General features: G+C 41.1%; 2 protein-coding genes across 7 annotated transcripts in view; one reads left to right on the top strand and one right to left on the bottom strand.

Moving 5' to 3' along the window:
- Positions 1-4267: 4267 nt before the first annotated feature.
- The window catches only part of PDE6H (phosphodiesterase 6H), a 24355-nt gene continuing 887 nt past the window's right edge, over positions 4268-27735 (bottom strand). Inside the window, exons 2-6 of one of the 5 annotated variants that reach the window (XM_087855655.1) lie at positions 20927-21206; positions 16384-16541; positions 8730-8903; positions 7481-7521; positions 4268-4734 (exon numbers count right to left, since the gene is read on the bottom strand). In XM_087855655.1, the coding sequence (XP_087711781.1) occupies positions 4658-4734; positions 7481-7521; positions 8730-8863 (252 nt within the window). In that variant the 5' untranslated portion in view covers positions 8864-8903; positions 16384-16541; positions 20927-21206 and the 3' untranslated portion in view covers positions 4268-4657. The remainder of the gene's footprint in view (positions 4735-7480; positions 7522-8729; positions 8904-16383; positions 16542-20926; positions 21207-27735) is intronic. The other 4 variants (XM_087855654.1, XM_087855656.1, XM_045781429.2 and 1 more) reach the window with 4 other exon arrangements.
- ARHGDIB (Rho GDP dissociation inhibitor beta) overlaps positions 26655-27735 on the top strand; it is a 19203-nt gene continuing 18122 nt past the window's right edge. The window contains exon 1 of one of the 2 annotated variants that reach the window (XM_045781426.2): positions 26655-26808. The gene's annotated coding sequence lies outside the window, so the exon portion shown is untranslated. The remainder of the gene's footprint in view (positions 26809-27735) is intronic. The other variant, XM_045781427.2, reaches the window with a different exon arrangement.

Genomic DNA, 27735 nt, shown 5'->3' with positions numbered 1-27735 from the left:
ACTGGGCCACATTGTGCTTATAGTGAACAATATTGTACACAAAAACTTAAGACGGTAAATTTCACATTTTTTAACCACCATAAAAATAATTCCAAGATAATTTTTTAGGGGGGTTCATGTTCAGGATGGGAGCGGAAGGAGCTAGACAAGCTGATTCTAATTACAACATAGTCTGAAGTTGGTAGCTATTTAAAAATGGACGGACCAGTGTAAAGTAACAGAAATAGAGCCTCTGTGATAAACATGGCAATTCAATAAAGTAGTGGGAACATGGATTATGAAATAAATAAATTCCATTAGGTTATATGGCTCTTTACCTGGGAAAAATATTCTCTGCAATAAGAACTTTCAGATGAATCTAAGATTTAAAGTAAAAAAAAAAATGAAAGAAAAATTTGGAGAAAATATTTTTTTTTCAAATTTGGAATGGGAAAGACCTAAGTAAAACAAAAATACACAGAAGTCATTAAAACTTATAAATAGGACTATCTAAAATCTAAAACATCTACATGGTAAAAAAAAACAATATAAATGAAAATTAAAAACTAAGAAACCAAATAGGAAAAATAATCTGCTACACATAAAAGACAAATACTTCCTTTCAGATAGAAAGATTGACAGTCAAATAAAGACGAATCTATTAAGATTCAGTACAAAGCTCAATCATCTTATCGGAAAACAGGCAAAGCACATAAGAAGACAATTCATAAAGATGTAAAAGTGATTTTTAAACACGAAAACCTGCTCAATCTCAGACAAAATAAAAATTTGTTAATATTCTATGTAGACGAGAGTGTTAGGGAAAGTGTATATCATTGTGTACTTTGCGTCAATGATCACAAATTATTTGGAGGCTAATTTGGCAATCTCTTTCCTTTAAACTCCATCCATTCTACTACTAAGAATTTACTGTAGAGATAAGCCTGTGCAAAAGTGTCAGACACGTGCAGATAATTAAAGAAAGGTGTATGAGTCTAAAAACATCCCAATGAATGCATATTCTTTCAGTGTCATTGTTTCACAGGCTCACCACCAAATTATAAATAATCGAGGAGAAAAAAATAAATAAATAAAAACATCCCAAATGTTCCTCAATAGAAGACTGGAGAAGTGAATTAGACTTCAGTCAGATAAATGGAATCTATGAGGTACATGAAAATGTACAGACATGGAGAAATCCCCAAGATAAGCTAGATGACCAACCAGGTATAGAACAGTGACTTTAGTATGTGATCATCGTGCAAAGGAAAAGATGGATGCACGTTAAGATTGTCTCTGGAAGTGTTCACAACAAACTAGTATCGGGGATAGCCTGAGAATGGGCAGGAGACAGAGGGAGACTTCCCTTGCTCCTGTGTATACTCCTTTAATGTATCTTAGGCATGAATAAGCATGCACTTGATACTCATGAATAGCCAAGGAGCGCCACAACTGAAATTGGTCAGTGACTGGGAACACGTTCCGAACCAGCTCCGTGGATTTACAAGTTTTCCAGTAGAAACGGTCCTCCAAGCGTACCTGAAGTGCTCATTCATTACCGCAAGGTGGCAGTGTTACACATGAAAAGAGCTGGGAACGAGGGACTTGTGGCCAGAAAGAGAATGGCTTGTTATGTTTGAAATATGCTCAGATTTATTACTTGGTTTTTAGAATTTTATATTGCAAGGGACCTCGACCGTTATTTAGTCCAACGTCTTTGCTTTATTCTCAAACACTGAGCCCAAGAAGATATCCCGCAGATCCTAGGCAGCCCCGCCAGGCGGAACCCACGCCTCCCGAGTGTTTGGCAGTAAGGGCATGGTAAGATTAACGTGGGTCATCAGTTTATGATTCTTGTTTTAAATCCGTGTTCATCAGTCTGCCTCTGCCCTTAAAAAGTAAAAGGAGAGGCAAATAACTCATTTAGAGTTGCAGAAAGCACCGCTCGTTTATACAAGCACACAATTTCTGTGGCCTAAGTCTTTCCCTCTAGGCTTTTCTAAAATGTAAGTCCTTTTCTGTTTCTCTCTTTAAGAGAGTTCAGTGTCATATTTGCTTGGTTGTCATAATATTAGTTGTTGTGTTGGTCAGTCTCAAGTGATTGTTTTTTTTTCTTGTGCAAAATATTAGTCTTACTGATCATCGTTGTCTATGTGTGCTGTCCCCTCACTTTGTTAGTTGTAGAGAAATTACTTTCCCTCCTTTTCTCAGTTTACGGTGATTCTTGTTTTTCTCATCGCACAAAGAAAGAAGTTAGAGGTCAAGCGCACAGTTTTAATTGTTTAATAAGAACTGTGGTTTTTTGCCCACGGTGGGGCACTCCAGAGGAGCATTTTCTCCTTATACATTATTTTCTGCTCCGAAGTAACGCTGTTGAGCTCCAGAAGGAGGCTACATCACCGGCACCATCAACCCCAACTTCTACCCGATAATGTGAACAAACAGAAAAGGGGTAGAGGATAAGTGAAGGTCACTGCCTCCACCTGCTGAGACAAAGCTCTCTCCCTGCCGGGTCCCTCTTACTCCAGTCAGAGGAGGAAGATGAGGACAGGGAGAGACATAGGCTGCAGAGTAAGGGTGACCACCACGTGAGACAATGGCAAGAGGTTCACCCTGAGAGTCGTGGTGCCTGTTTGGCCCTATAGTTCTTGGAACTGCTTCAGTCTAACACTTAATCTTCCAAACTCTCTGACGTTCTGTGTAATCTGAGAAGCATTTCACTGGGTTAGGTCTGAAGTCGCAAGGCATGTCTATTTTATCAATCCAAGAGTCAGGACACCTGGATGTTAGCTCTTGTTCTCACGTCTATTACATATGTTATAAGGGGCACGTGGACCCAGCTAAATCAGTCACCTGGGTGGTAAAGAGAATTCTCTAATTTCTAACGTTCACAATGTAGGCTTGGACCACGTCAGTGTTTTCAAACCAAGACAATTATAAGAATCCCCTTGAGCCCCTCTTGAAAATAAAAGATTCTGAGATCTCACCCCTGGAGACCTTTATTCAGAAAATCTGGAATGGGGCCCAAATTTTGTGCTTTTCACAAGAAATCCTTAGTGGTTATTATTATCGGGAACGTGTCAGAACATTTCCAGAAATTCTTCAAACCCTAAAATCCTATAACTTCCGCTTACAAGTGTTCTCTTTTGTCTACTGTGTTCTTCTATTTGACGTTGTCCTTCCTCTACTTTCGCAGGTTTTAACATACCCAGCCTTATTTCCCAACTCCAGCTAACAATTGCTGGTGGACATGATTTCTGTTCTTTCATACCTGCTGGATAGTTCCCATTTCCCCCTTCACATCCGCTCTCCACCCTTCTCCACCTGATCCCTGCTGTTGGAAGTGAACCTCAGACCACATCAATGGGCTCCTTTGTCTTCTGACTTCCAATGGGGTTTATCCAATGGGAGGCATCAACAGGAGAGTAGAGAATGGGAGGAGAGTAACATTGGGTTAGTGATAAGCCTCACCCCACCCCCTCCTGATTACACACAGGATCACTGTGGGGTGGCTGCGTCCTTCGACAGCCCTCTTGGGGGCCTTTCTTATAGAGAAGACCTTCTGGGGTTCCGTCAGGTGTAGGGTTGGAAACGTAGTCCCAACATTGTCGCTAGCCCCAAATTACAGAGTAATTTACTGGTGGAGCTAGGATTAGAACCCAGATCTCTTTCCTCTCTATAATCCTGCCTCTCTTTTCAGTTAATTTACTCCATTCTTTTACCACAGATTACAAAACTGAAATGAAGAAATTAATGCAGCTAGTACCCAAAGCATCCAAGTCAGACAGAGGCAGCCTTTGAATTGCACAATTGCCTTGAAAGTACTGGGGAAAGATACTATGTGCACATTACATTTGACACAACCTCAAGGGTGAAGCAACCCATCATTTTATTTAGAGGGTTCAACTACCTGTCCTTTGCATCTGAGTCTAAACTTAATAGCATCTAAATCTTTTCAATCAACTGAGCCAAGACACTGAATGGAAGGCTCACATTATCAGATTCCTGAGTTTAAATTGCCAGTCTTCCATCAACATAAGGCTGTCCAATTTGTACAGCTGCATGGGACCTCAGGGATAACCCAGTTCAATACAATTTACACCTGGAACGTGCATGACTTACAAAGTTGCAGAGCAGAATCAGGGCTTGACTCTTAATTCCTATGCTCTTTCACATGTCCTGTGCTTGTTTCCTGGAGGACTGTGCCTTCTTCGCTTAATTGGCTCTCAGAACAGGGCGTCAGATATTAACACAACCGCGCCATCAGATTCAAGGTAAGTATCTCCTTTATTAAATGAGTAGGGGAAGGGAGTGACGTAAGTGTTATCTTAAAAAGCTACTACTAATTACAGGGAATGCCTAGTACAAATAGATTTGAAGGACTTAACAAATAAAATTTAGAGAACTATCAACGAATTCTAACTGGCTGATAGGAAAAGGTGGTCAAGTTTGAAAGACCCTAACGAAAGTCAATTTGCATCCACTATTCTGAGCTGAACTATATAGCAAGAGAGAGTCTGACATTAAGAGAACTCTTCATAGCAATTTAGGGGAAATGACTGTGTAAGCTAAGAAACCACTTCCGAACAGCTGAATTTCAAGACTCTGGCAGCTCAATAGGGCAAAAGTAATCAAAACTACAGCTGATGATATTGAGAATGGCAAAGAAACTTGGTCATCAGATGATCCCAAACTGAGCGAGCTCGTGCAATTCCAGGTGGCTGAATGCCTCCCAGGGACAAATCACCGTGATATCTGCAAGAGAGGGAAGAAGAACTTGTAAGCCAACCTCACTCCCCTGGGGCCCCAGAGCGTCTTCTGCTCAAGAAGACATCCTTTCGGCGCAGACCTCACTCCTCTCTCCTGTTTGTTGTCTCAGAAACCAGGAAGTTATCTAGAATGGCCCTGCCACCCAGGAAGGATTAGACCAATTGCTTAATTAATCCCTTGCAGGGTTCTGATGCCCCAGGACAGGCCCCCCTAGGTAGGCATCTTCATTGGTTTCGTTCTGTACCTTTTTGGGGAGGTGACCCAAGGCTTTTGACTGGAACTAGCCTGAGGGGGTGCGGGTCACTGATCAAACGGGGTCTCCTCAAAGTACAACCACTATGGAAGGAACACAAGTGGAATTCTAGTCAGGCCAAGGGTTAGAATGAGAAATAGAGGCATTTCAAATTCCCATGATCTGGAAATTCACTGCCTTCTTATTTCCTACCCATTCAGATGCATTCCTTGGGGCTTCTCTGACTCAATCTTTAGTTCCTTTATATTTTGAAATGCCTACTATATCCAGTCGCATACTGAGAAGTAATCTCCAGGCATCTACTGATCCAATTTCTTGCTTCAGGCAATAAAATATTATTATCCCTGAATTACAGAGAAGCTGACTGGAACCCAAAGAGATTAAATACCTACAAAAAAATCAGAGTTATAGAGATGGGACTAAAACCAAGTCAAAGATCTCAGATCTCCCCCCAGCATAAAGTGCTTTCCAGTATTCCGAATATGTTGGCTGTCTTATATATCTGCTGGTCTTATATACATCTGGCCAAACGACAGAAGCAGTTGATTTAGGAGAATAGCAAATGAGCTTTATAAAGTAGCTGGAAAATGTATCTGAGATCCCAGGAGTGGCATTTGACTGTAAAAAGCAAATACACTGAAAATTGCCTGGAAGGACACTGATTACTGATTACACTGTTTATCAAAACTGTATTGCAAGAGTTGAAAACATGTCCACTCAAAAACCTGCCCAATGGGGCACCTGGGTGGCTCAGTCGGTTAAGCATCTGCTTTCGGCTCAGGTCGTGATCCCGGGATCCTGGGATGAAGTCCTACATCGGGCTCCCTGCTCATCCAGGAGCCTCTTTCTCCTTCTCCTCCACTCCCCCGGCTCATGCTCTCTCACTATCTTTCTCTCAAATAAATACATAAAAATCTTTAAAAAAAAAACAACAAACCTCACACTGGGTGTTATACGCAAATAATGAATCATGGAACACGACATCAAAAACTAATGATGTACTGTATGGTGACTAACATAACAATAAAAAAATTAAAAAAAAAACAAACAAAAATCTCACAATAATGTTTATAGCCATGTTAGTCATAATCGTGAAAATTTGGAAGCAACAAAATGTCTTTTAGTAGGATAAGCAAATTGTGATACAGCCATAGAATGAAATATTATTCTGTGGTTAAAAAAGAAATGAACTATCAAGCCATAGAGGACATAGAGGAAGCTTAAATGAATAAATATTGCTAAGTGAAAGAAGCCAGACTGGAAAATCTATATACTGCATGATTCTAACTCTGTGGCAATCTGGAAAAGGCAAAACTTCTGAGAGTAAAAAGATTCGTGTTGTCAGGAGTTTGTGCAGGGCCGGAGAAGGGATGAACAGATGGAACACAGGGGATTTTTAGGACATCTATTCTAGTATATACCTGCAATGGCGGGTACCCAACACCGTGCATTTGTCAAAACCCGGACGACACAAGGAATGAATCCTAATAAAAGCTATGAATGCTGGTTAATAGTAATGGTCCCAATACTGGTTCATCATTTGTGACAAATGTGCCACACTAATGCAAGATGCTAAGAAGAGGGGAGGGGCGCCTGGGTGGCACAGCGGTTAAGCGTCTGCCTTCGGCTCAGGGCGTGATCCCGGCGTTCTGGGATCGAGCCCCATGTCAGGCTCCTCCGCTGGAAGCCTGCTTCTTCCTCTCCCACTCCCCCTGCTTGTGTTCCCTCTCTCACTGGCCGTCTCTCTCTCTGTCAAATAAATAAATAAAATCTTAAAAAAAAAAAAAAAAGATGCTAAGAATAGGGGAAACTATGTACAGATGTATATAGGAGCTCCATGCTTTCTGCTTAAGCTTTCTGTAAACCCAAAATGGCTCTAAAAAATAAAGTTTAGTATTTTTAAAAGAAAGATCCAGTCATTTTCATTCATTATCCAATGAATCAAATTATTCTAGCCAACTAAAAAATATTGTGTTGGATACATTCAGTGTGTAGGCCCTGTTCTGGGTGCCGGAGACTATGTAAAAAGAGGAAGTTGGTTAGGGAGTGGTTTGTCTGGTAGAGTGAAAAATTTCTCCAGGCCCCTCCCTTGTTTCCAATACCTCGCTCTGTGGCCTCAGATTGTCACTTAACTCCTCTCTGTCTCAGAATTCTCTTCCGAAGAAACGATGAAGTTGGGATAGACAAACCCTGAGAATCTTTCTACCATGAAAGTCTACAACTCACCATTAGATGTCCTCAAGCGTGGTTTAACAGAACAAGAGGATTTAGTATCTTTGGGCCATAGCTTGGTTGCTGTTAGAGTTTTTGCCTCTGGGCACACATGTACTTAGGAGGGTAAACTAAGCCCCACACTTTTATGTCTTCAAGGAACTGCTGCCTTAACTATTTTCTGTAATTTTTCATGGCCCTTTGAGGCCTGAAGTATGGATAGTGGTGAAATTTCCAAGTGAAAGTCCACAGCCTTGGGTGGCTCACCTGTTCCCAGACCCTCCATGCCTGGAATGTCATCTCCAAATCTATAGGAAAAAAAGAAAAATTAGCTGTTATCAGAGTGGAAGGATCTTGAAATGATGCATATAGAGAGCTTTCTGACTAAGAGGGAAGAAGAGGTTTAAGGTTTTGTCTTTGAGAAATATCTTTTATTTGCATTGACCTGGGGCAAAGACAAGGTCACTCAGGCTGGTTTCAGACGGTGTGTCCCAATGGAGAGAGATTTTCCCCTGTAAAAATTTAGCCTAAGACAACTGAGAGCCAGATAGAACTATCCCTGGGGCAATTTAGTCAAGCTCCACTTCTAAAAATAGAAACTGGAACGGGGTGGGGTGGTGGCTCCGGGGTGTTTCAGTGGGGTCTGCGTCTGCCTTCCACTCGGGTCATGATCCCAGGGTCCTGAGATCGAGCCCCACATCAGGCTCCCTGGTGTTTCTCCCTCTCCCTCTGCTGCTCCCCCTGCTTGTGCTCTCCCTCTCTCTCTGTCAAATAAAGAAATAAATAAAATCTTTAAAAACAGAAGAAATTGGAATGAAAACACAGTACGAAAGACATTAAAATGATTAATTCATCCGTTTGGTTAGCTACCCAAAAGCATTTATCAAGCATTTACTATGTGCCAGGCATTGTATTAAGCATAGGGAATTTAGGAAAAAACTAATTTTCTCTGAGGAACTTCAATCTCAGAGAACAGATGTAAATAAACAAATGTAATGTAAAACAGTACAAGTTATGACAGCTGAACGTACGAAATGCAAATATGGAAGTCATGATCACATTTGTCTAAAAGAGTCAGTAATGGCTTCAAAAGAGAAATTAACATATGAGTGTACGTTAAAGAGTAAATAGGATTTTGCCAAGAAGAGAAAGAGAAAAATAAAAACTGAAGACTTAATGTTTGAAGCCATAAAAATAAACTCTGTGTTCTGGCAATGGCCAGTGTTTTAGTACTCCAAATTAAACTGCAGGGTGTGCTGGTGAAGAGGAGCAGTCCAGAAAAGTCTGGAAGGTCAAGTCAAAGGTTGCTGTGACAGGCTCCATTTGCCATGTTAAATGTGACCACAGACCTGGGGGGTGAGAAAGAAAGCATTCTAGGGCTAACAACGTGATTCAGCAAAGATTGTGGTAGAGAGGGAAATAGAGAATGGGGTGGAAATCTTTGTAAGTGTATTTAATATTGGGAGCATTAATTTCTCAAAAAAATAGAAAGTCTTCTTTTTCATTTTGGTCTTACCCTTTCACACCTTTCTTAGGAGGTTTGCTCTTGAACTGGCGAGTCTGTCTCTGCTTGAACTTGGGGGGCCCCTTGCGTGGGGTAGTGGGACCCTGGTTTGAAGCTGGAGGAGCCAAAGTAGTGTTGTCACTCATTCTGATGTCCTTGGGTGTCTGATGGTTCTCTGTCAGATTCCTTAGATGGTGAGAGGGAAAAAAAGGCCCTTCAGGGTACAGGGACCGTTGCTTCTTAGACTCTCACTGGAAACAGCAGAAAAGCTCAGGACTTTGTGTTGGCACAAAAGGGAAGAACTTATCATCTTTTAAAGACATTTTCAAGAAAATATGGTATAAATCAGTGGAGGCACTCAATGTAGTGGGATGTAGACTGACAACAGACAGATTTACAAATCAAAAATCTAGGTAGATGCGTTATTTCAATCGTCCCTAGCTTTCTATGTGAAATTATTATGATATGTACTTCCCTCCTGTGAGGACCAGTTCCACCATCTGTGAACACAGAGAAACGGACTCAATGCTATTACAGTCGTTACAGCACTGATATGTTCTTTACGCTTTAGATATTTTTCCAACCAGCTACACAATAACCTGACTCTTAGTGTTTATTGCCTCACATTTTATGGGCTTTTTACTTTACCGTAAAGTAAATCCTTATTTTGTTTAAACCTCATGTAATCAAGATACCTCTCTCCTCGTTCTGGGGGATAACAATGGAGTCATCTGAACAGGGGGAGCTCTGAACCAGAGACAGTAACACCCATGTAGTATGTGATACATCCCAGTACACACACACACACACACACACACGCACACACACATGCACGCACACACACACACACACACACAAATAGGGAAATCAATGATCAAGGGAGGGTGATTACGCAGTAAGTTTGTGCTTTCACTCCATAGTCAGACACGAAGTTCTTTAGGAACCCATTTCTCTGAAATGTTCAACATTTCTTCCTATCCAAATCATGGACTTAACCCATATGAGTTTCACAGACTTTGATTTCAGCTATAGAAATATACATTGTCATTCTTTGAGTGCAAATACAGATGCATTAACAAGATAAATTTTAAAAGTAAATATGCTGGGGCGCCTGGGTGGCTCAGTCGTTAAGCGTCTGCCTTTGGCTCAGGGCGTGATCCTGGAGTCCTGGGATCAAACCCGCATCGGGCTCCTCCCCTGGGAGCCTGCTTCTTCCTCTCCCACTCCCCCTGCTTGTGTTCCCTCTCTTGCTGGCTGTCTCTCTCTCTGTCAAATAAATAAATAAAATCTTCAAAAAATAAAAATAAAAAATGAAAGTAAGTACGCTAAGCTAAAGGATGATGTTGTTTCTTTCTCCTTTTCTATCACAAAAGTTGATAACACTTCTCCTGGGAAGGAAGATTCTAAAAACTCCGAAGACCTTCTAAGTAGCCTTAATCTCTTTCCCTGAGATAAAACCTTCTGTGCTCTGATACCTGGAAGGCTTATTTATTTATATAATCTATACATTATAGATTTATGCTAATATTCTTAGCTTCACCTCTCCCTGACCATGTTTGGCCTATGCTAACCATCTTTCTCTTTCCCTACCGCATTGAACATGCCTCAAATCTTCTATTGTATGACTTCAATTTCATCAACCTTTCTTATTACTTTCAGAATCAGTTTAAATTATTATCCTTGCCTAAAAGATATTTTTTTCCTTATCTTCTTTTCCCCAAGTAGTATTTTCATTTTCCCTGCTAGTTCTCAACTTCTTCAACAGAAACGCATTGTCTCATCTGTGAGTGGGTACCAGGGATGGTGAACCTGGCCAGGGTTCTGGATCACTTGCTCATGCCATGGATCTTGGGTTAATTCCCCACTGGAATGTGTTCCAGTGGGCTTGTTTTTCCATTTTTGTTCATTTCTGTGGCCTCGAAACCTAGAACAGTGCCTGGCCCATAGCAGTTATGCCATCTATATTTGTCAAATGGGTGAACAAATAAGTGGAGAAGTTGAACTAAGACCTTGAACATTGGGTCATGAGATCCTGACCCTGGGACTTCTCCACCAAACCACAGAGAAGGCATCAGTTGGTCTTCACCTCACAAAGCTCTCCGTGACTTTAGGAAATGGGCTGCCAGCTCACCTGTTCACTGAATCCAGTTCTTGTGCTGTGGACCCTCTCTTGCCCTGGTAAACAGGCAAAGTTTGTGTCTCTTCCAAGTGTGGTTGGGACCATGGAAACTGCTGGTGGGCAGCCAAGAGCAGCATTATTCTCGGAGTTTACCATCAGTAACTGACACATCCCAGCTGGGACAAAGCCACAGAGGAAAACTAGAGAATTTCTCTCAGATCAAGATTTTTGGACTTCTTAATTCTTTCAAAGTAGTAAGAGAGCACACATTTTCCTTTCTCTCATCTGGAGAGCTTACTAGGATTAGGATTACCAGATTTAACAAATAAGAATTCAGGACACCCAGTTAAATTTTAATTTCAGATAAATAACGAATGGGGTTTTTGTTATAAGTATATCCCAAATATTTCATGGTACATACCTATACAAAAAATTATTTGTTGTTTATCTGAAATTCTCACTTTACTGGGTATCTTCTATTTTTATCTGGCAGTTCTATCAAGGATCCTACTACGTTAGATCCAGAGTCTATAACATGAGGGCCTAAGGTAAACTAATCAAATTACCCTTTGGGGGCAATGCAATGTAAAGACTATGTGCTTTAGAATCAAATAAACATAGTTTCAAATCCCTGCTCCACAAAAATTGTCTATGTGACCTTGGATAAATTGCATAACTTATCTGCACCTCATTCCATTTATAAAATGGATCAAATATACATTCCTTTTAGAGTTACGGGGAAAAGCAAAGGGCATAATGTAAATAAGTGCTCAGTGCAAAGTGCTCAAAAAAGCAGTAACTATGTAATAGACCTTCTAGGAGTCAAGGAAGCCAGGCAAACAAATCTATGACTGGGACACAGGTTCACCTGCCCTCCCTACACCCTTTCTCCTGGGCCAACTGTTGAAGAGCCCTTGTCATGTACCAGAGAGGTGACTGTCATCAGCACTCGCTGGGTAATCTTTTGCATTCCTCCAACACCCTACTAATTTATGCCTGGTCTTGAAATTCTGTCTTAAGCTTTCCTTGGATTCCTTTGACATCCTCAAAAGCAGCCCCAAAGAACTTAAAAATCACACTTGACTTGCATCTTTCCTTGATTATACTTCCCCTTTTTTCTTGTAAATTTCTTTTGCGTATTTACATATTTAATTGTGAAATTGCACCTCTAGGCTCAGACGGAGTTCCTGTCTAGGTGTGATGAGTTATGTAAAGGAATTCTCTTCAGAAAGTGTTACATAGGGGCGCCTGGGTGGCGCAGTCATTAAGCGTCTGCCTTCGGCTCAGGGCGTGATCCCGGTGTTCTGGGATCGAGCCCCACATCAGGCTTCTCCGCTAGGAGCCTGCTTCTTCCTCTCCCACTCCCCCTGCTTGTGTTCCCTCTCTCGTTGGCTGTCTCTATCTCTGTCAAATAAATAAATAAAATCTTTAAAAAAATAAAAAATTAAAAAAAAATTAAAAAAAAAAGAAAGTGTTACATAACAGTGGCCTGGTTAATCCCTGGATCCTCATGAAACTCAGACTTTGCGCTGTGGGTAAGAATTTTATGTTTGTCGTGCATTTCATGTATAATATTTCATTTTTGAGTATGTAGGACAATCAACTGACTTGCAGTTGCCCTCCAGTTCTCCCTGTAAAACCGTGGGGAAGAGCAGAACAAATATGACCTTTTCCTGCCCTGGAAGTCACTTTTGTCCACCACACATATCACCAAAGGCTAAATTTATCCTGGTCATGCTTTCCCAGGAATTAAAAGGGCATCCCTCAGGCTAAATAATCCTCGATCTAGTGTCAGACTTGATTTTAGCTCTAAGAAGATGTTTCACATTTTTGCCTCCCAAAAGTGTCAAGGAGTTCATTCCTTTGTGAGGCAGAATGGCTTTCTATTTTTAAAGCAATGTTAGCCCTTCCCCTTTTGAAGAGTCTGAACTGTTGTTCTGCAGAAGGAAGTGGATGCAACAAAGTAATCCGTCAAGACGTAGTTTTGTAGGGAACCAGAGTTAGTGTCACCTTGGACCCAAGGCAATGGAATTCAGCTGGAGGAAGCGACAGAGTGTGATTATCTATTAATCCCAGCTAAGGAAGAGAGTTTCAGAGGTCCCGAGTCAGGATCTCTGATGCTGCTATTATCACCCCAGACTTCCAGATCTCTCCTTCTCAGCAAAGATATAGGCAAATAGACAATTCTATTGTTGAGGGGCCAAGAAAGGGGGTGGGGAGGAGATAGGAGCAGGAGTGGTCTCCCTGCACTGATGGGGTTGGGCCCATAAATGTCCCCAGGGTCCTGCTGAGAGCCAAGGAAGACCCAAACCAAAGCCATGAAAAGACAAAAACAAAAGTACAGTAAGTACCTTCCTTCAGATTGGAAAAAGCAAAAATTTCGACCTCAGAAGAAGGCTAAGCCACCCACACTGCACTGGGGTCATGCCTGGCTGGCTCTTGACTCTCTTTCTCCTTATTCTCACACTCTCATGTCCCCCCTCTTATATTTTGGTCTTTTTCAAGCACACCGTGGGAGTACAGACTGTTTGCTCTGTGGTCATTTAGTGACCCAGATCCCTCCTTTCCCAGAAAACTGGGAGCCACAAAAAAGAAGGAGTCAGTTCGGGGTTCTTTCAAAATAAGTTTAGTAATCAAGTTTTGCAGTAATAATAATGTAATAATGAAGTTTCGCTTATTAGTTGGCTGCATGACATTATAAGGCAATTTGGGTGTATTTCCTTCATGTGTTCTCCTAGTTTCATTCCCTGCCCCAGTCCAGGCCCACTGGTTCAGTGTGTTTTCTTCCATTTCTTTATTTTAGAGCCAGATCAACCCTCCACCACCCACAAAGCCTTTCAATTACAGCCTACTTAAACACCAGAAGTTGAGAAATACTCACAGCGTTGAATGTTGCTCCCATAAACTGCCCAGTTGCCCTCTTCAAAGCAGATGAATAAAGGATCTTTGCATCCTGATTTATCTCCCTGTAATACCACATGCTTTGTAATCCCACTGTTATGAGCTTAGAGCACCAACCCAGGTGCAAAGAAGTTAGAAGAATAAGAGGTGAGACTGGGACAGGCTTAGGAGTTTTCTGATAATTGAATACTCTCACAAAACTGACTTGTGCTCTCTCCTGTCAATAAATAGCTATTGAAAGCACAAATGCACACCAAGTGTTGATATCCAGGGGTATATTCGTACTTGGTGATTCAATATCTCTCGTCTTCCTCCATTCCCACCATTAGTCCTTGCTGTCTCTCATTCCTTCCCTTTCCCTGACACACACACCCTCAATCATAAGTCAATCCCCACCACACACACTTCATGTCATAATTCTTATGGGACTCTACATTACTGGAAAGAAGAGAGTGAATCAACGTGTCCCCTGATGCAGTAGGGACACTGGGATGCTGATTGTGTGAGCAATGACATTGAAAAGTATACAATATCTCTCCCTAAGAGGTTCTGTATATATTTCCTCAGTAAGATGGAACCACAAATCAAAAATGACACAAAATTCAGTGGTACTTGATAGAGAAGGAGCCCAGCTTATCGGAGATAACTATTAGCTGCTGGCATTTATTTGAAAACTGATTGCTGGATCTTCCATATCAAAGGCTTCGGGGTAGAGGGCTCAAGCTACAATTCAATCCATCGGTACACTTGGCTTCAGGCTTTCCATTACATTGAGCCAGTAGTATTCATTTGTACATCACTTTGTATAGACCTTAGTCTATATGCTAGTGTCATTAAGCTCTTTTGACAGATTTATCTTAGGGAAATAAAGTGATTTATTCAAGGCTGCATATAAAGTTAGTAGTGGTGCTAGGATCAAGGCCCAAATCTGGGAACACCTTGCACACTCTGCTATCTTTCTATTATACTACAGTAAAGCCGAATAGACCAAGATGCATGTGTTGCTGGTCTCTCTCATGCCTTGCCAGTGAATTGTAATGTGCCTTTCCCGAATTGTCACTTGTTAGAGAATGGCACTCCATAAGATTACAGAGAAAGAAGGTCAATTTATCCTTCCCAGGCAGGGAAAGAGTCTTAACTGACAGCCCCAAGCAGATTACACGGGCAGCTACACAGTTTATGGGTTTGTTTTTTTTTATAGGCTTTCTTTTGGTCCTCACCAAAATGAGAGGAGTTTTGAAGCAGCAAATGCATTGCAGAGCCAGCAGAGTGTCCGGTGTCTGGATGAGTCTTTCCACTCCCACCTCTGTGTCTCCATTACCGTTCAGGCCTTCCCTCTTACACACCAGGAGCATAGATATTGAGATTCACCCATTCTCTATTTCTTTGTTGAAGGACTGCAATTCATAGAGGCAGTGAAAAGTGCAATAAGCTGAATGTTCTAGAGTGTTGCTGCTCGAAGTGTAACAGCATCCACACCACGTGAGCATTTGTTAGAAAGGCAGGACCTTAGGCCCAGCTCCAGACTTTCTAAACCAGAAGCTGCATTTTTAACAAGGTATCAAGGTGATTTGTTTGCTTAGTATTATTTGTAGACCCATGGGCAGGCTTTATTTCACCACATCTCTGCTATGTGACAAGATTGCCACCTCTTCAAGTCTCAGTTTCTTCATGTCTTATGTCATAATGTGCCAACTTCTCAATGTTTTCCATCTCAACACACTTGAGAAAGATAAACCACCCTGATCAATAACAGGCTTTGTAACCAGTGATTCTCAATGTTGGAAGAAGGGGGAGGGTGTTGTACCAAAACTCTTCTCCCTCCCAGGGAGAACCAGAAGAATGGAATGTAAGGAGTGGATGTATGACCACGTATATAGTTTGAAAAACTCTTCTGAAGTGATTCTAATTTAGCTCTCAAGGATTTATGATTAGAAAATTCTTTAATTGCTTTAAAGACTTAAAAATTGATTTTCCATCTAGTTCTGAACCAAGATGGAGTAGAGATTTCTTCCCATTCCTCTGCTAAGCAGCTGAAATTCCTAGATATTATATATAGAACAAACATAAGAGTATTTTAAAAGGTCAAGAGAAGAAGAAAGACCAAATAGGGAATTCAGCACCCTAGGAATAATGTGGCAGTACATTCCTTGAGTTCTCTTTTAGTTTTGTGTGTCCTGAACTAGAGGCAAGAGAGGCAGCAACCCAGAAACACAAACAGGAGCAGATTAAAAAATCCTCTCAAAAAGCCTACTTTTTGAGGCGCCTGGGTGGCTCAGTCGTTAAGCGTCTGCCTTCGGCTCAGGGCATGAGCCTGGCGTTCTGGGATCGAGTCCCACATCAGGCTCCTCCGCTGGGAGCCTGCTTCTTTCTCTCCCATTCCCCCTGCTTGTGTTCCCTCTCTCGCTGGCTGTCAAATAAATAAATAAAATATTAAAAAAAAAAAAAGCCTACTTTTTCTAGACAAATGACCAGGAAAGATGTAATCTAGTAAGGCAGAAAACAATTAAACAAAAATCAGCCTGTGCCATGGAAACAAATCCAACATCATGGTGGGGCGGGGGGGGGAAGGCCAATATCAACCCCATCAGCACAGGTTGAGTAACTAGACTTCCATCTGGCCCTGCTATAACTAGGTAAACCTACCCCACCCCAACCTGAGTAGTCTCACAGAAGGCCACATGGGGATCTTAGACTTCCATCTCCAAGCGGTGATAGCGAGGCACCCTCTTCTTTCCTACCAGAATGGTGTCAGAGGAGGCCAAGTGGGGAATTTTCACCACTCTTCAGCAATAACAAGGTACCTAAAGAAAAACAAAATGAAAATTGTAGAACTGAAAACTACAGTAACCAGCACAAAAGAGTCAACCGATGGGCTTGACAACAGAAAGAAGACAAAAGAAAGAATCAGTGAACCTGAAACTAGAACAATAGAAATTACCCTGTCTGATCAAAAAAGAGAAAATAAAAAGAAAAGAAGAAGGAGGAGGAGGAGGAGAAAAAGAAAAAAAAGAAGAAAAACAACAACAACAGCAACCTCAGAGACCTCAGAAACTAAAAGATTTAACATGCATGTCATCAGAGTTCCAGGAAAGAAGAAAAGGATGAGGCTAACACAGGTACTTGAAAAAATAATGACTGAAAATTTCTTAAATTTGATGAAAGACATAAGCTTATGGAATCAAGAAGCTATCAAACCCCAATGGGATAAACCCAAAGAAATCTATGCCAAAGCACATCATAATCAAATGGCAAAAATAAAGACAAAACAAATTTTGAAAGCAATTAAAAAATATACATATAGCACCTTACCTAGAGGTGAAAAAATGGAATGATGGAGGATTTCTCATCAGAAACCATGGGGCCAGAAGAAAGCACAACATTTTTCAAGTCCTGATAAAAATAGAACTGTCACCTCTGTGTGTGAATTTATCCTTCAGGAATGAAGGGAAATAAAAACACCCTAATAAACAAAGACTAAGACAATCTACTCCCAGAAGAACTACACTGGAAGAATGACAAAGGAAGTTCTTTAAACAGAAAGGAAATAACAATTTTTGAAAACGAAAATTTTGAACATCTAGAAAGAAAAAACACTGAAAAATGAGAAAACATGGGATACAAGGGGATGTGTGCAAGACAGGAAACTCAACCACATTCAGCAGGGCCTTGTGGAGACTGAAACACTGTTGGAGACACTGTCAAGTTCTAAAGATCTGGTCAGTTTGTATCTTCAGGGACGGTACCCATTGTTCCCCGTTCCAAGTGGCTATTCTTTCTACCTGTTCCTCTACAACTCCTGCTGCCACTGAGTCTTAAGAGAATTTGAGTAGCCTGGCTAATTAGTTAAGTACACATTGCCTCTGTGAGACAGAACAATTCTACCAGGTTACTTCGTTGGTCATTGGCTAACCGCATCAGGGCTAACCTTTGATCAGTTGTCTATCTCTGACCTTATCAACCAGGTCATGGAGTCACATGGCTCTAAACAAGGTGACTGATGACCAAAAAATTTCTCTGGATGAACCTTGGTTGTGCTGGACACTCTAAGATTTCAAAGACATAAGAAATCAAGCCAGCAGAAAACTTACTGGGAAAAGAAAAAGAATCATTGGTGTATGTAATGACATCAATAAATATGAAACACATTTTACTAAGTGAAAGAATCCAGAGTTGACAGGCCCTATTGTATCTGATTTCATTGATGACATTCAGAAAAGGCGAAACTACTACGAGGTTAGAGAACTGATCGGTGGCGGCCAGGGGTTGAGAGAAGTCGATTGCACGTAAAGGGACAAGGCAAGGGGTTTTAAAGGGTGGTGGAATTATTTGGTATCTTGATTGTAGTGGCGGATATACAACTCCACGCGTTTGTCAAAACACATAGAGAAGGAGTTTTACTGCATGCAAATTTAAAAACGAAACATCATAAAAATACTTTTAAAAATTATGTTTCATAGCTCTGTAATCCTTGGTTCTGGATACTTTCTGACAGATGGGAAAGTATTATTAATCACATACAGAAAGAGAGTTAAAGGGCAGGTACTAAGTAATTAGAAAGTAATTACAATTTTAGCCGTCCTATAAGCTCCTTAAACGAGCGCTAATCTCTAATCCTTCTTTAGTGTTTCTTAAAATACCTTTGAGTAGGAAGACACACATCAAAGACACATTTCCTCTCCATTTGGATTCTACTAAACTGAGATTCCCACTCTCATTAGTACACAGTGGACTTCAGAGAGGAACACCCTAAATGCGAAGAAGGAAGGTAGAAGGCTGTCCCCAACTTCTCTTCATATCCCGTGATATTTATGCATTTTCCAGAACAACATGGCTAATCTTGAAAAAAATAACGTATTAATTAAAATACAATACTCCTTTCAGAAAATAGGGAAAAGGGAACCGTTCTCAACTCATTTCATAAGGCCAGTTTTCGCCTCATAAAATTTTTTAACACTAAAACCAAAGACAGTAAAAAGGAAAAATACTGACCAATCTCTCTCTTGAATTCAAATGTAAAAATCCTTAACAAAATATTAGCAAATCAAACACAGGAATATACAAAAATAATAATATACCATGATCAAGTGAGATTTATTCCATGTATGCAAGACTATTTAAAGCCTAACTAATTAACATAATGCACAATATCAACAGTCTAAAGAAGAAAGATCATATGATCGTATCAATTGACATAGAAATGCACAGAAAATGCATTTAGCAAAACCCAGTGCCCATTTATGATAACTCTCAGGTAACTAGAAATAGAAGGGAACTCATCAAGAGCATCTTCAAAAAAACCCAGCCCACCAAACAAACAAAAAAACCCTCAGTTAACCTCATAGTTAATTGTGAGAGTCTGAATGCTTGTTCTCTAAGACCAGGGACAAGTCAAGGATGTGTGCTCTCCTCACTCTTATTCAACATGGTACTGAAAGTTCTGGCCAATGCAATAGGCATGAAAAAAATAGAAACCATATAGTTTGGAAATGAAGAAATGAAGCTGTTTCTATTTACAGATGACATGATGGTCTACATAGAAAAATCCTAAGGAATCTGCATTTTAAAACTATCCTATAACTAATAAGTGCGTTCAGCAAGGTTGAAGCATACTAGACTAATTACAGAAAAATCAATTGCATTTATACATAACAATGAATAAATGGAAATGGAAACTTAAAAAGTAATGTCATTCATAATTGCTCTAAAGAAAATGAAATACTTAGCATGGACGAGATTTGTGTGATTAAAAACTACAAAATCCCATTTTTTAAAAGATTTTTAAAAAGAGAGCGTGCAAGCATGAGCAGGGGGATAGGAAGGCACAGGAAGAAGCAGGCTCCCCGCTGAGCAGCGAGCCCTGATTCGGGATTGGATCCCAAGACCCCGGGATGATGACCTGAGCCAAAGGCAGACGCTTAACTGACTGAGCCACCTAGGCACCCTACAAAATCTAATTTAAAAGAAATCAAAGCAGACCTAAATAGTCGAAAAAACATACCATGCTTATAGCTTAAAAGACTCAATATAGTAAAGATGTCAATTCTCACTAAATTGATCTATGATTATTGCAATTCCTATCAACATTCCAGCAAGGTTTTCTGTGGACGTAGATAAGTTTATTCTAAAATGTAGAGCCAAAACAAATTTTGAAAGAGAAAAAAGTAGGGTAGGAAGAAATCACTCTTCCTAATGCTAAAGCTTACTTCATAGCTACGGTAGTCAAAACAGTGTGGTATGGACAGAGGGACAGACTCCCAGATCAGGGAAACAAAGTAAAGAACCCAGGTGCAGACCCACACAAATATGCCCGATTAACTTTTGACAAAGGTACAAAAGCAATTAAATGGAGGGAGTAGCTTGTTCAACAAATGGTGCTGGAGACTGAACATGTAAAGCCTGGACAAATGGTGCTGGGTATTGACTTTTTTCCAAGGACATCATAAAACAAAACAAAACAAAACAAAAGTGGATCTTAAATCTCAGACTTTATGCACCTAAAATTCCACACCTAACCGCCACACCTTGTATGAAAACTAGCTCAATGTGTATCACAGACGTAAATGTACCATGTAAATCTAGAAAGATTAAGGAAAAAAATAGGAGAAAATCTTCAGGGCCTTGGACTAAGCAAAGAGGTCTTGGACTTGCCAGCAAAAGTACTTCACAGGGAAATCTGATATATTTGACCTCATCAAAATTAAAACTTTTGCTCTGTGAAAATCCCCGTTAAGAGAATAAAAAGACCAACTACATGCTGGGAGCAAATATTTGCAAATTACACACCCAACAAGGGATTTGCCTCTAGAATATACAAAGATCTCTCAAAACTCAATATTCAAAAGGCAAACATGCCAATTAGATAATGCACGAAAAAATACAAAGAAACATTTCACTGAAGAGAACATAGAGATGGCAATAAGCACATAAATAGATGTTTGCCATACTCCTTCAATAGGGAAACACAAATTAAAACCACAATGAGGAAATGAATCAAGTATGGCTCTCTGGGAGGAGAGAATATTCTCAGAGAGAATAACTCCTGAAACAGGAACCTACTTCTCTTGTAAGGATTAGCAGGGAGCAGGGTAGAATGGAGAGAACAAAAGAGTAGGGCGAGGAGTCTGGAGTGGTGCAAGGGAGGGGCCAGATCATGAGTGCATTAGTTGTTGAATAACATAAAAATTACCTCAAAATTGGGCAGCTCATAACAATAAACATCTGTTATATCCCACAGTTTCTGAGGTCTGTTCAGGAGTAGTATAGCTGGGTGGTTCCATCTTTCATGAGGTGACAGTCAGGCTGCTGGGACCACAGTCATGTGGAGCTGGAGGATTCACCTTCTACGTAGCTCACTCGCACGGCTGTGGGCAGAAATCCTCATTTCTCACCGTGTAGACGACTCTGCATGTCGCTCATATGTCACTTCAGTGTCCTTATGACATGGCACCTAGCTTTCCACAGAACAACTGATCCAAGAAATCAGGAGAGAAGGCATGAGGTCTTTTAAAACATAGCTTCAGAACTGACATCGCATCACTTCGGCCATGCTGTATTGGTCCCACAGACCAAGCCTGACACAATGTGATCATTGTGGACACCAGGATCGTGGGGGCCATCTTGGAGGCTGGTTACCACAATGAGCACACCGGCAGACCATGGCAAATGCTTCCATTTTATTGTAAATGGGTAAAATGTCCCTAGAAGTTTCAGATGGAAGGAATGATCTGGTCATGAGTGTGCTTCTTACTTGGACTACTTTGAGGAGAATAAATTGTGAGGCTATTGTGGAAGTGGAAAACATACAAGGAGGCGGTTATAAAAGTCTCTGGAGGCATGGTGATGCTAGGGCTAGGCTGCTACAGAGGAGGAGATGAGAAGTAGTCAGCAGGTTATATATTGAAAGTAGAGCTTGCGTAAAACAGGATTTTCCTAAATGTGGCCAACTTCTCTTTTTATACTCTCTCAGGGTGGTCTCATCCATTTATATGGGTTAAAACAGTGTTTCTCAAATGTCACAACTTGCCTGCAGAGTGTTTTAAAAACAGATTCCTGACTTCCACCTTAGAGATTCTGATATCATGGGTCTGGAGTTGGCCTGATAATTTGCATTTCTAACAAATTCCTGGGTGATGCCCATCTGCGGATCCACAGACCACACTTCGGGTAGCCTGGTTGAAACTACTATCCAGAGCCTGATGAAGTACGAATCACGAGGTTAGAATTGAAATCCAAGCTTATATATCTTTCTGTCCAAAATCACCTCCTAGAAATGACACAGTTGTTTTCAAACTCAACATGTCCAAACTCAAGTCATAATCTCCCCCAATACATCTGCCTTTCGTTTGTATTTTCTGTATTAGTTGATGATACCACCAAGGACCCTGTCATTCTTTTTTTTTTTTTAAGATTTTATTTATTTATTTGACAGAGAGACAGCCAGCGAGAGAGGGAACACAAGCAGGGGGAGTGGGAGAGGAAGAAGCAGGCTCACAGCGGAGGAGCCTGATGTGGGGCTCGATCCCAGAATGCCGGGATCACACCCTGAGCCGAAGGCAGACGCTTAACGACTGCACCACCCAGGCGCCCCAGACCCTGTCATTCTTGCAAGAAACCCATAAGTCCTCACTCCTCCCCCATGACTCCTCACCTTCGTCCTTCACATCACTCCAATCACCAAGTCATGCCAACTTCACCTAAGTATTTCTTGAGCTGACCACCTCTGCCTATCCCGCCTATGAGGGCTCTACTTCAGGCCTGAACAGTCTCCAAATGGGTTTCGTTCCAGCAAACCCATCAACACAACTACCAGAGGAAACGGACTAAACTATAGAGTAAAGCACAAAGCTGTTCCTGCGCCTCCTTTATTTTCAACGGCTCTCCATCGCTGACAGGGTCAAGACCAAGTTCCTTATTCACATAGCATGAGAGGTCGCTGTGATGCGGACCCTGCGCCTGCCCTGCTCCAGCACATTTATTATCCTTATAGAATGTTCACTTTGAAGTCCAGCAACCTTGAACTGCTTCTTTACAAGTCCCTGCACATGCCACACCACTTTAAGATGCCACGCCTTTGCTCATGGTTTCGCTTTCCTCAAATGCCTTCTCCTCCACTTCCATCCCTTCCCATGTCAAGTAGCCAAAGTCTACTCTCCTGTGTAGACTTTGCGCTGTAATCACTTCCTCCAAGAAGACTTTCTTGATGTCCTTACTAGCTTCTCTCATAGTACCCAACGTACATTTCTTTTCCTAAGCACACACAAAAAGTTTAACTTATTTCTGTCTTCCTCATTACATTGGTAGCAACATGAGGTCTAAGACTGTGCCTTAGAAGTGGGTTTATCTCTGGCCTTGTGCACAGGTCCTGGAATACAGCTGAGAATTCTTAAGGGCTTGTTGAATTTGGAAATGAACCTTTATGCCAAGGCTGTGAACCCCTTCAGAATGTAGTTCCATATGTCATAAACATATATATATGAAGGAAGAAAAAGAAAAATTGGTCTCAGTGACCCCTAATGACACATGACTATACTCATATTCTTATTCCTTCTTCCCCAAGGCAACACTCTAACCAGAGGAAAGAGATGGAGTGGGGGTGCAGAATGTAGGCATTTGTTCTATGTAATTTAGACAGATACATATCTACTAAAGAACTTCACTCAATTTCTTGCATGATTCAGGCAAGTATTGCACTAACTGCTCCAAGGAATACAAGGCACGTAAGACACAGCCCTTTCCTCACACGTTTTATATTTGGATGGAGAAATAACTCTGCTATTCAGAAAAGAATCACTTAACACAAAGAAGTGCCTACTAAAGTCCTACATTATATTGTATAAACACTGCACACTCTAGTTCAGAAAAAAAGAATATAACACACTTGTCCTGGATCAATGCTGGAAAGCTTCAAAGAAGAAGAAGATAGGTGCTGAATGGCTCAGTTGGTTAAGCATCTGCCTTCCGCTCAGGTCATGATCCCAGGGTCCTGGGATCGAGCCCCACATCAGGCTCCCTGCTCAGTGGGGAGTCTGCCTCTCTCTCTGCCGCTCCCCCTGTTTGTGCTCTCTCTCTGTCAAATAAATAAACAAAATCTTTTAAAAAGAATAAGAAGGTAATATCTAAGCTATATATATGTGTGTGTGTGTATATATATATATATATATATATATATATATATATATATATATGTGAAATGTGTGTGGGCTGATTGTGAGACCTTAGATGAAAATGACTGTCTCCTAGTCAATCTCATTATGTGGTCTGCAAAAATAAGCATTGAAGCGTCCTGTGGAATTGACGATGGCAAGGGCTTGATCATTTATTGAGTATTGAGCACTTACTCTAAGGTAGGAACCCTGCTGGATGCTTTCTCACACATTATTTCCAACCCTTCCAGCAATGCTGAAGGTTAATATCATTCCTGTTTTACAGACAGGCAAACCGAGGCTCAGAGAAATGAAACCATGGCCTACAGATACACTGATGGGAAGACACAGAGACATCTGTCTAACTGTAGCTCCCCCCTCCCCTGTCCCCAGCCTGCTATTGGTGCCTCGTGGACGCATTTCAGAATGGACAGCTTTCAGGGCTGAAAGCCTTTTCTGAGAGTTTATTGTTTCAACTTGTAGCCTCAAAGAAATATGTCTGTGCAAAAAGGGGAAGTCTTAGCAGTCTGCCACAGTCTGTCACTTTTTGAGGTTCATGGCAAAGGCACCACCCCACGGAAGAGTTGTCTCGAATTTACCTTTCAGTCGTATGCTTGTAACAACAAAGAAATGCTGGAAAATTTGTTTGATCTTTGTTCTGGAAACTCCCGTGCAGGTTTCCAAGTTCTGTTGATTTCATTTGGCAGCACAGGGCTAAGATCCTTGGAGTAAGAGCACCCTTACTGTCATGACAGGCATTATCCTGCATCTGGAAAAGCTTAGATACTGGGAAGGGAGTCTGGGTGCATAACACATCTGTGTCAGCATGGACTAGAAGCAGAGTGTCTCCCATCCTAGGCCTCTTCAAAGAGTCTCTTCGTCTGTTTTCCCAGCTGATAAATGCAGGTAACAGTGAACGGTGACAAAGAAAAATGAGAAATGGGAATTTTGCCAAGATCTCTGCCCTGACTGTGATGTTGGGAGGTATTTTAGGAGAACATGGCAGGTGTCCTCCAACTTACTGAAAGCCCATTGCTGTATCATCAAGAAGTGCCTTTAAATGAGCAATTCTTAATCCTTTTGAGGCCATGGACTCCTTTGAGAATTTGCTGAAAGTTATGAATGCTCTCTCCTCCCCCAATAAATACACACACACTGCACACATGCACAGTGAAGTTACAGACACTTTCTAGGGGCTCCCCTACCTTCCAGTGTCCATACCCAATGAAGTGCATTAAGAAAAATTGCGGAGACACGTTGGGCTTGATAGGAAAAAAAAAAAAAGCCCTGTTTGACTAGTGACATCTTCTCTAATAGCATGAAAAATGGGGAGTGGCCTGTGAACTATGAATCTACCATTCCCAATTGTTAAATCCTCCTTGTTCTAAATAATTTCTTCTACCTATGTTATTTTTTCATTCTCCGTCTCACCTAGAACATAATTTCCACAAGAGAGCGGAGAGTTTGTCTATTGTCTATGGCTGTTTCACTGGTGCCTAGAACAGTAGCTGGGAAAATAAAGATGCTCCACAAATATTACTGAAAGAAGAAATGTGTCCCAGCTTGCAAGTACTAAGCTACAAAATTTACTCTCTTCCATGTGAATTAATATTTGCTTCAATTTATAAGACAGCCGGATACTTTTGAGGGCTGCCTTCTATCTGTATCATTTTGAAATTTACAAACTAAGTCTGTATTGAGTTTGCAGGACTTTTGCTAATTTTAATTATATACTGTTTTCCTTTTTATATTTTCCTAGATTAATCTCTTTTCTCCCACCAAATAACCATCATCTCGACTGTTTCATTTCCAGTGACTAAAGACAAGATGGATTTGGTGGCATCAATTTACAAAATAAAGGGAATAAAATGCAGCACGTTTAAATGACAGGGAAATAAATGTCAGTTTCTCCAAATATATTTGCTTAATTAGTCAGCTCCACACATATTGAAACAATGTGTATTGTTGAATATTGAAATGTCTGTATAAATAAGCAGTTTTTATTGACAGCAGCTTCGGAAATGTATGGAATAAATGTGGCTTGACTGCTTGAAAACTGTTCCTTTCAAGCGTTTAAATATGGCCTCTGCAACTTGTTCCCATTTAAATTACTTCACAAACCAGTTCCTTAAATATGGTACGAAGTCAGCCTTAGTACTTGTTAAGTTACCACAAATTCTGAGTTACGAGACTATGAATTAATGAAGTTTTACGCTATTTTGTAATCCTCATTCCTAGGTTTACTAGAAAGCAGTGCTTTTTTTTTTTTAATTAAAAAATTAGCGAAAACTACAACAAGTAACACTTGATTGTGCTACAGTGCAAAGCTACATTTTGAAATTACAACCAACAAAACTCCAAAAACCTGTTGGAGGGCAAATCTTTTAAGTTTAGGGCCAAGTATAGGCAGTTAACATTTATAATTCCTTAGCAGTCTGCATTCGCGGCCAGCAAACTTTCAAGATATCTAGCAGATAAGAAAGCTGGCAGAGACCACATAGGAACAGAAGTCAGTGATACGAAGTAAAGCTGATGCGAATTTTTTGCTACTGGTTTTCGGCTACTTGCCTCAGTAAGCTTATGCACTGCGATGACTTGATTTTTAGACATATCTGCACGATGATCCATAGAACTCAAAGGCTATGGCCTCGATGCCCTTGCACAAACACTCATTCATATCCGTGTTCACACTCACACGGGCAGTCATGCTCCCACCTTGCCATTAAATTGACAAGAACACTGTTCAGTTGACTGATCGAGAGATATGCAGTGCAAAGGAACAGGATTTGAGACAGCCCAGGGTTTCCTCTTCTAGTAGGTTTAAAACATTTTTTTTCCTCACTAACTTCCTTCCTGTTCTAACTGCCAGTACTCAGAAGTCGGAGTGAGAGACAGAGGCACCCCAGAGAGCTGTGAGCCACTGAATGTAAGTTGAAATACCTCGGGGTAGGGGAGGCTATAGGTGGGCACAGGGAAATGGAGGCGATCTCTCAACTAGGCGAGGACCCTCTCCAGTTGATTTTTTTTAGATTATCTTTGAAACAGATAAGAAAGTACTAAGAAGGCAGCAGGAACAGTTTGCAGAGAAGGGGAAGTCAGAGCAGGGAATCTTAGCAATGACTCAGGGGAGAGAGCTCAGGGAGGGAGGGGGGGTGTGCCCAGAGATGAGATCCTGAGTGTCTGGGAAAAGCGCTCTGGGTGTAACTCCTGGGGAGTGCCCGGAGGGGTTTCCTGCAAGGTAGGAGTGGGCATCCAGCCAAGTTCAGAAGCAAAAAGGCTGCCCCCCAAACTGGTGTGGAACATGCTTGTAGATGCGGGGTTGCTGCTGGGGTGGAGATATGTGGTTTCCTGTTTTTAAGTAGATGTAAAGAGACTGATTGAAAAGAAAAAAGATAAAGACTCAAAGCTGTCAAACATTAAACTGTTTTCCCCTAAAGAATTTTTCTGGTGATATAAGAGAAATGCATAATGAAAGTCTCCCTTCAAGTACTATGGGATTTAAAAATCAAGGAGGAGGCATGGTAGAACACATTGTTATTTACTCATCGGTCACAGAGGGATCCATTTCTCCTGCTAACAAAGACCACTTACTAAATTCCTGCAGTCAGGGACGCCTGGGTGGCTCAGTGGGTTAAGCATCTACCTTCAGTTCGGGTCACGATCTCAGGGTCCTGGGTTCGAGTCCCAGCATCGGGCTTTGTGCTCAGTGGAGAATCTGCTTCTCCCTCTGCCTGCTGCTCCCCCTGCTTGTGCTGTCTCTCTCTCTCTCTCTCTCTCTCTCCCTCTCTGACAAATAAATAAATAAATAAAAATCTTTAAAAATTCCTGCAGTCAGATGGGCGGAAAGTTCATT

Source organism: Ursus americanus, chromosome 25 (assembly GCF_024610735.1).
Source record: "Ursus americanus isolate L20-20 chromosome 25, mUrsAme1.1.p, whole genome shotgun sequence".
In the NCBI taxonomy this organism is placed as follows: domain Eukaryota; kingdom Metazoa; phylum Chordata; class Mammalia; order Carnivora; family Ursidae; genus Ursus; species Ursus americanus.
Note: the sequence above shows the minus strand (reverse complement) of the source record. Positions and strands in the feature narration are given on the sequence as shown.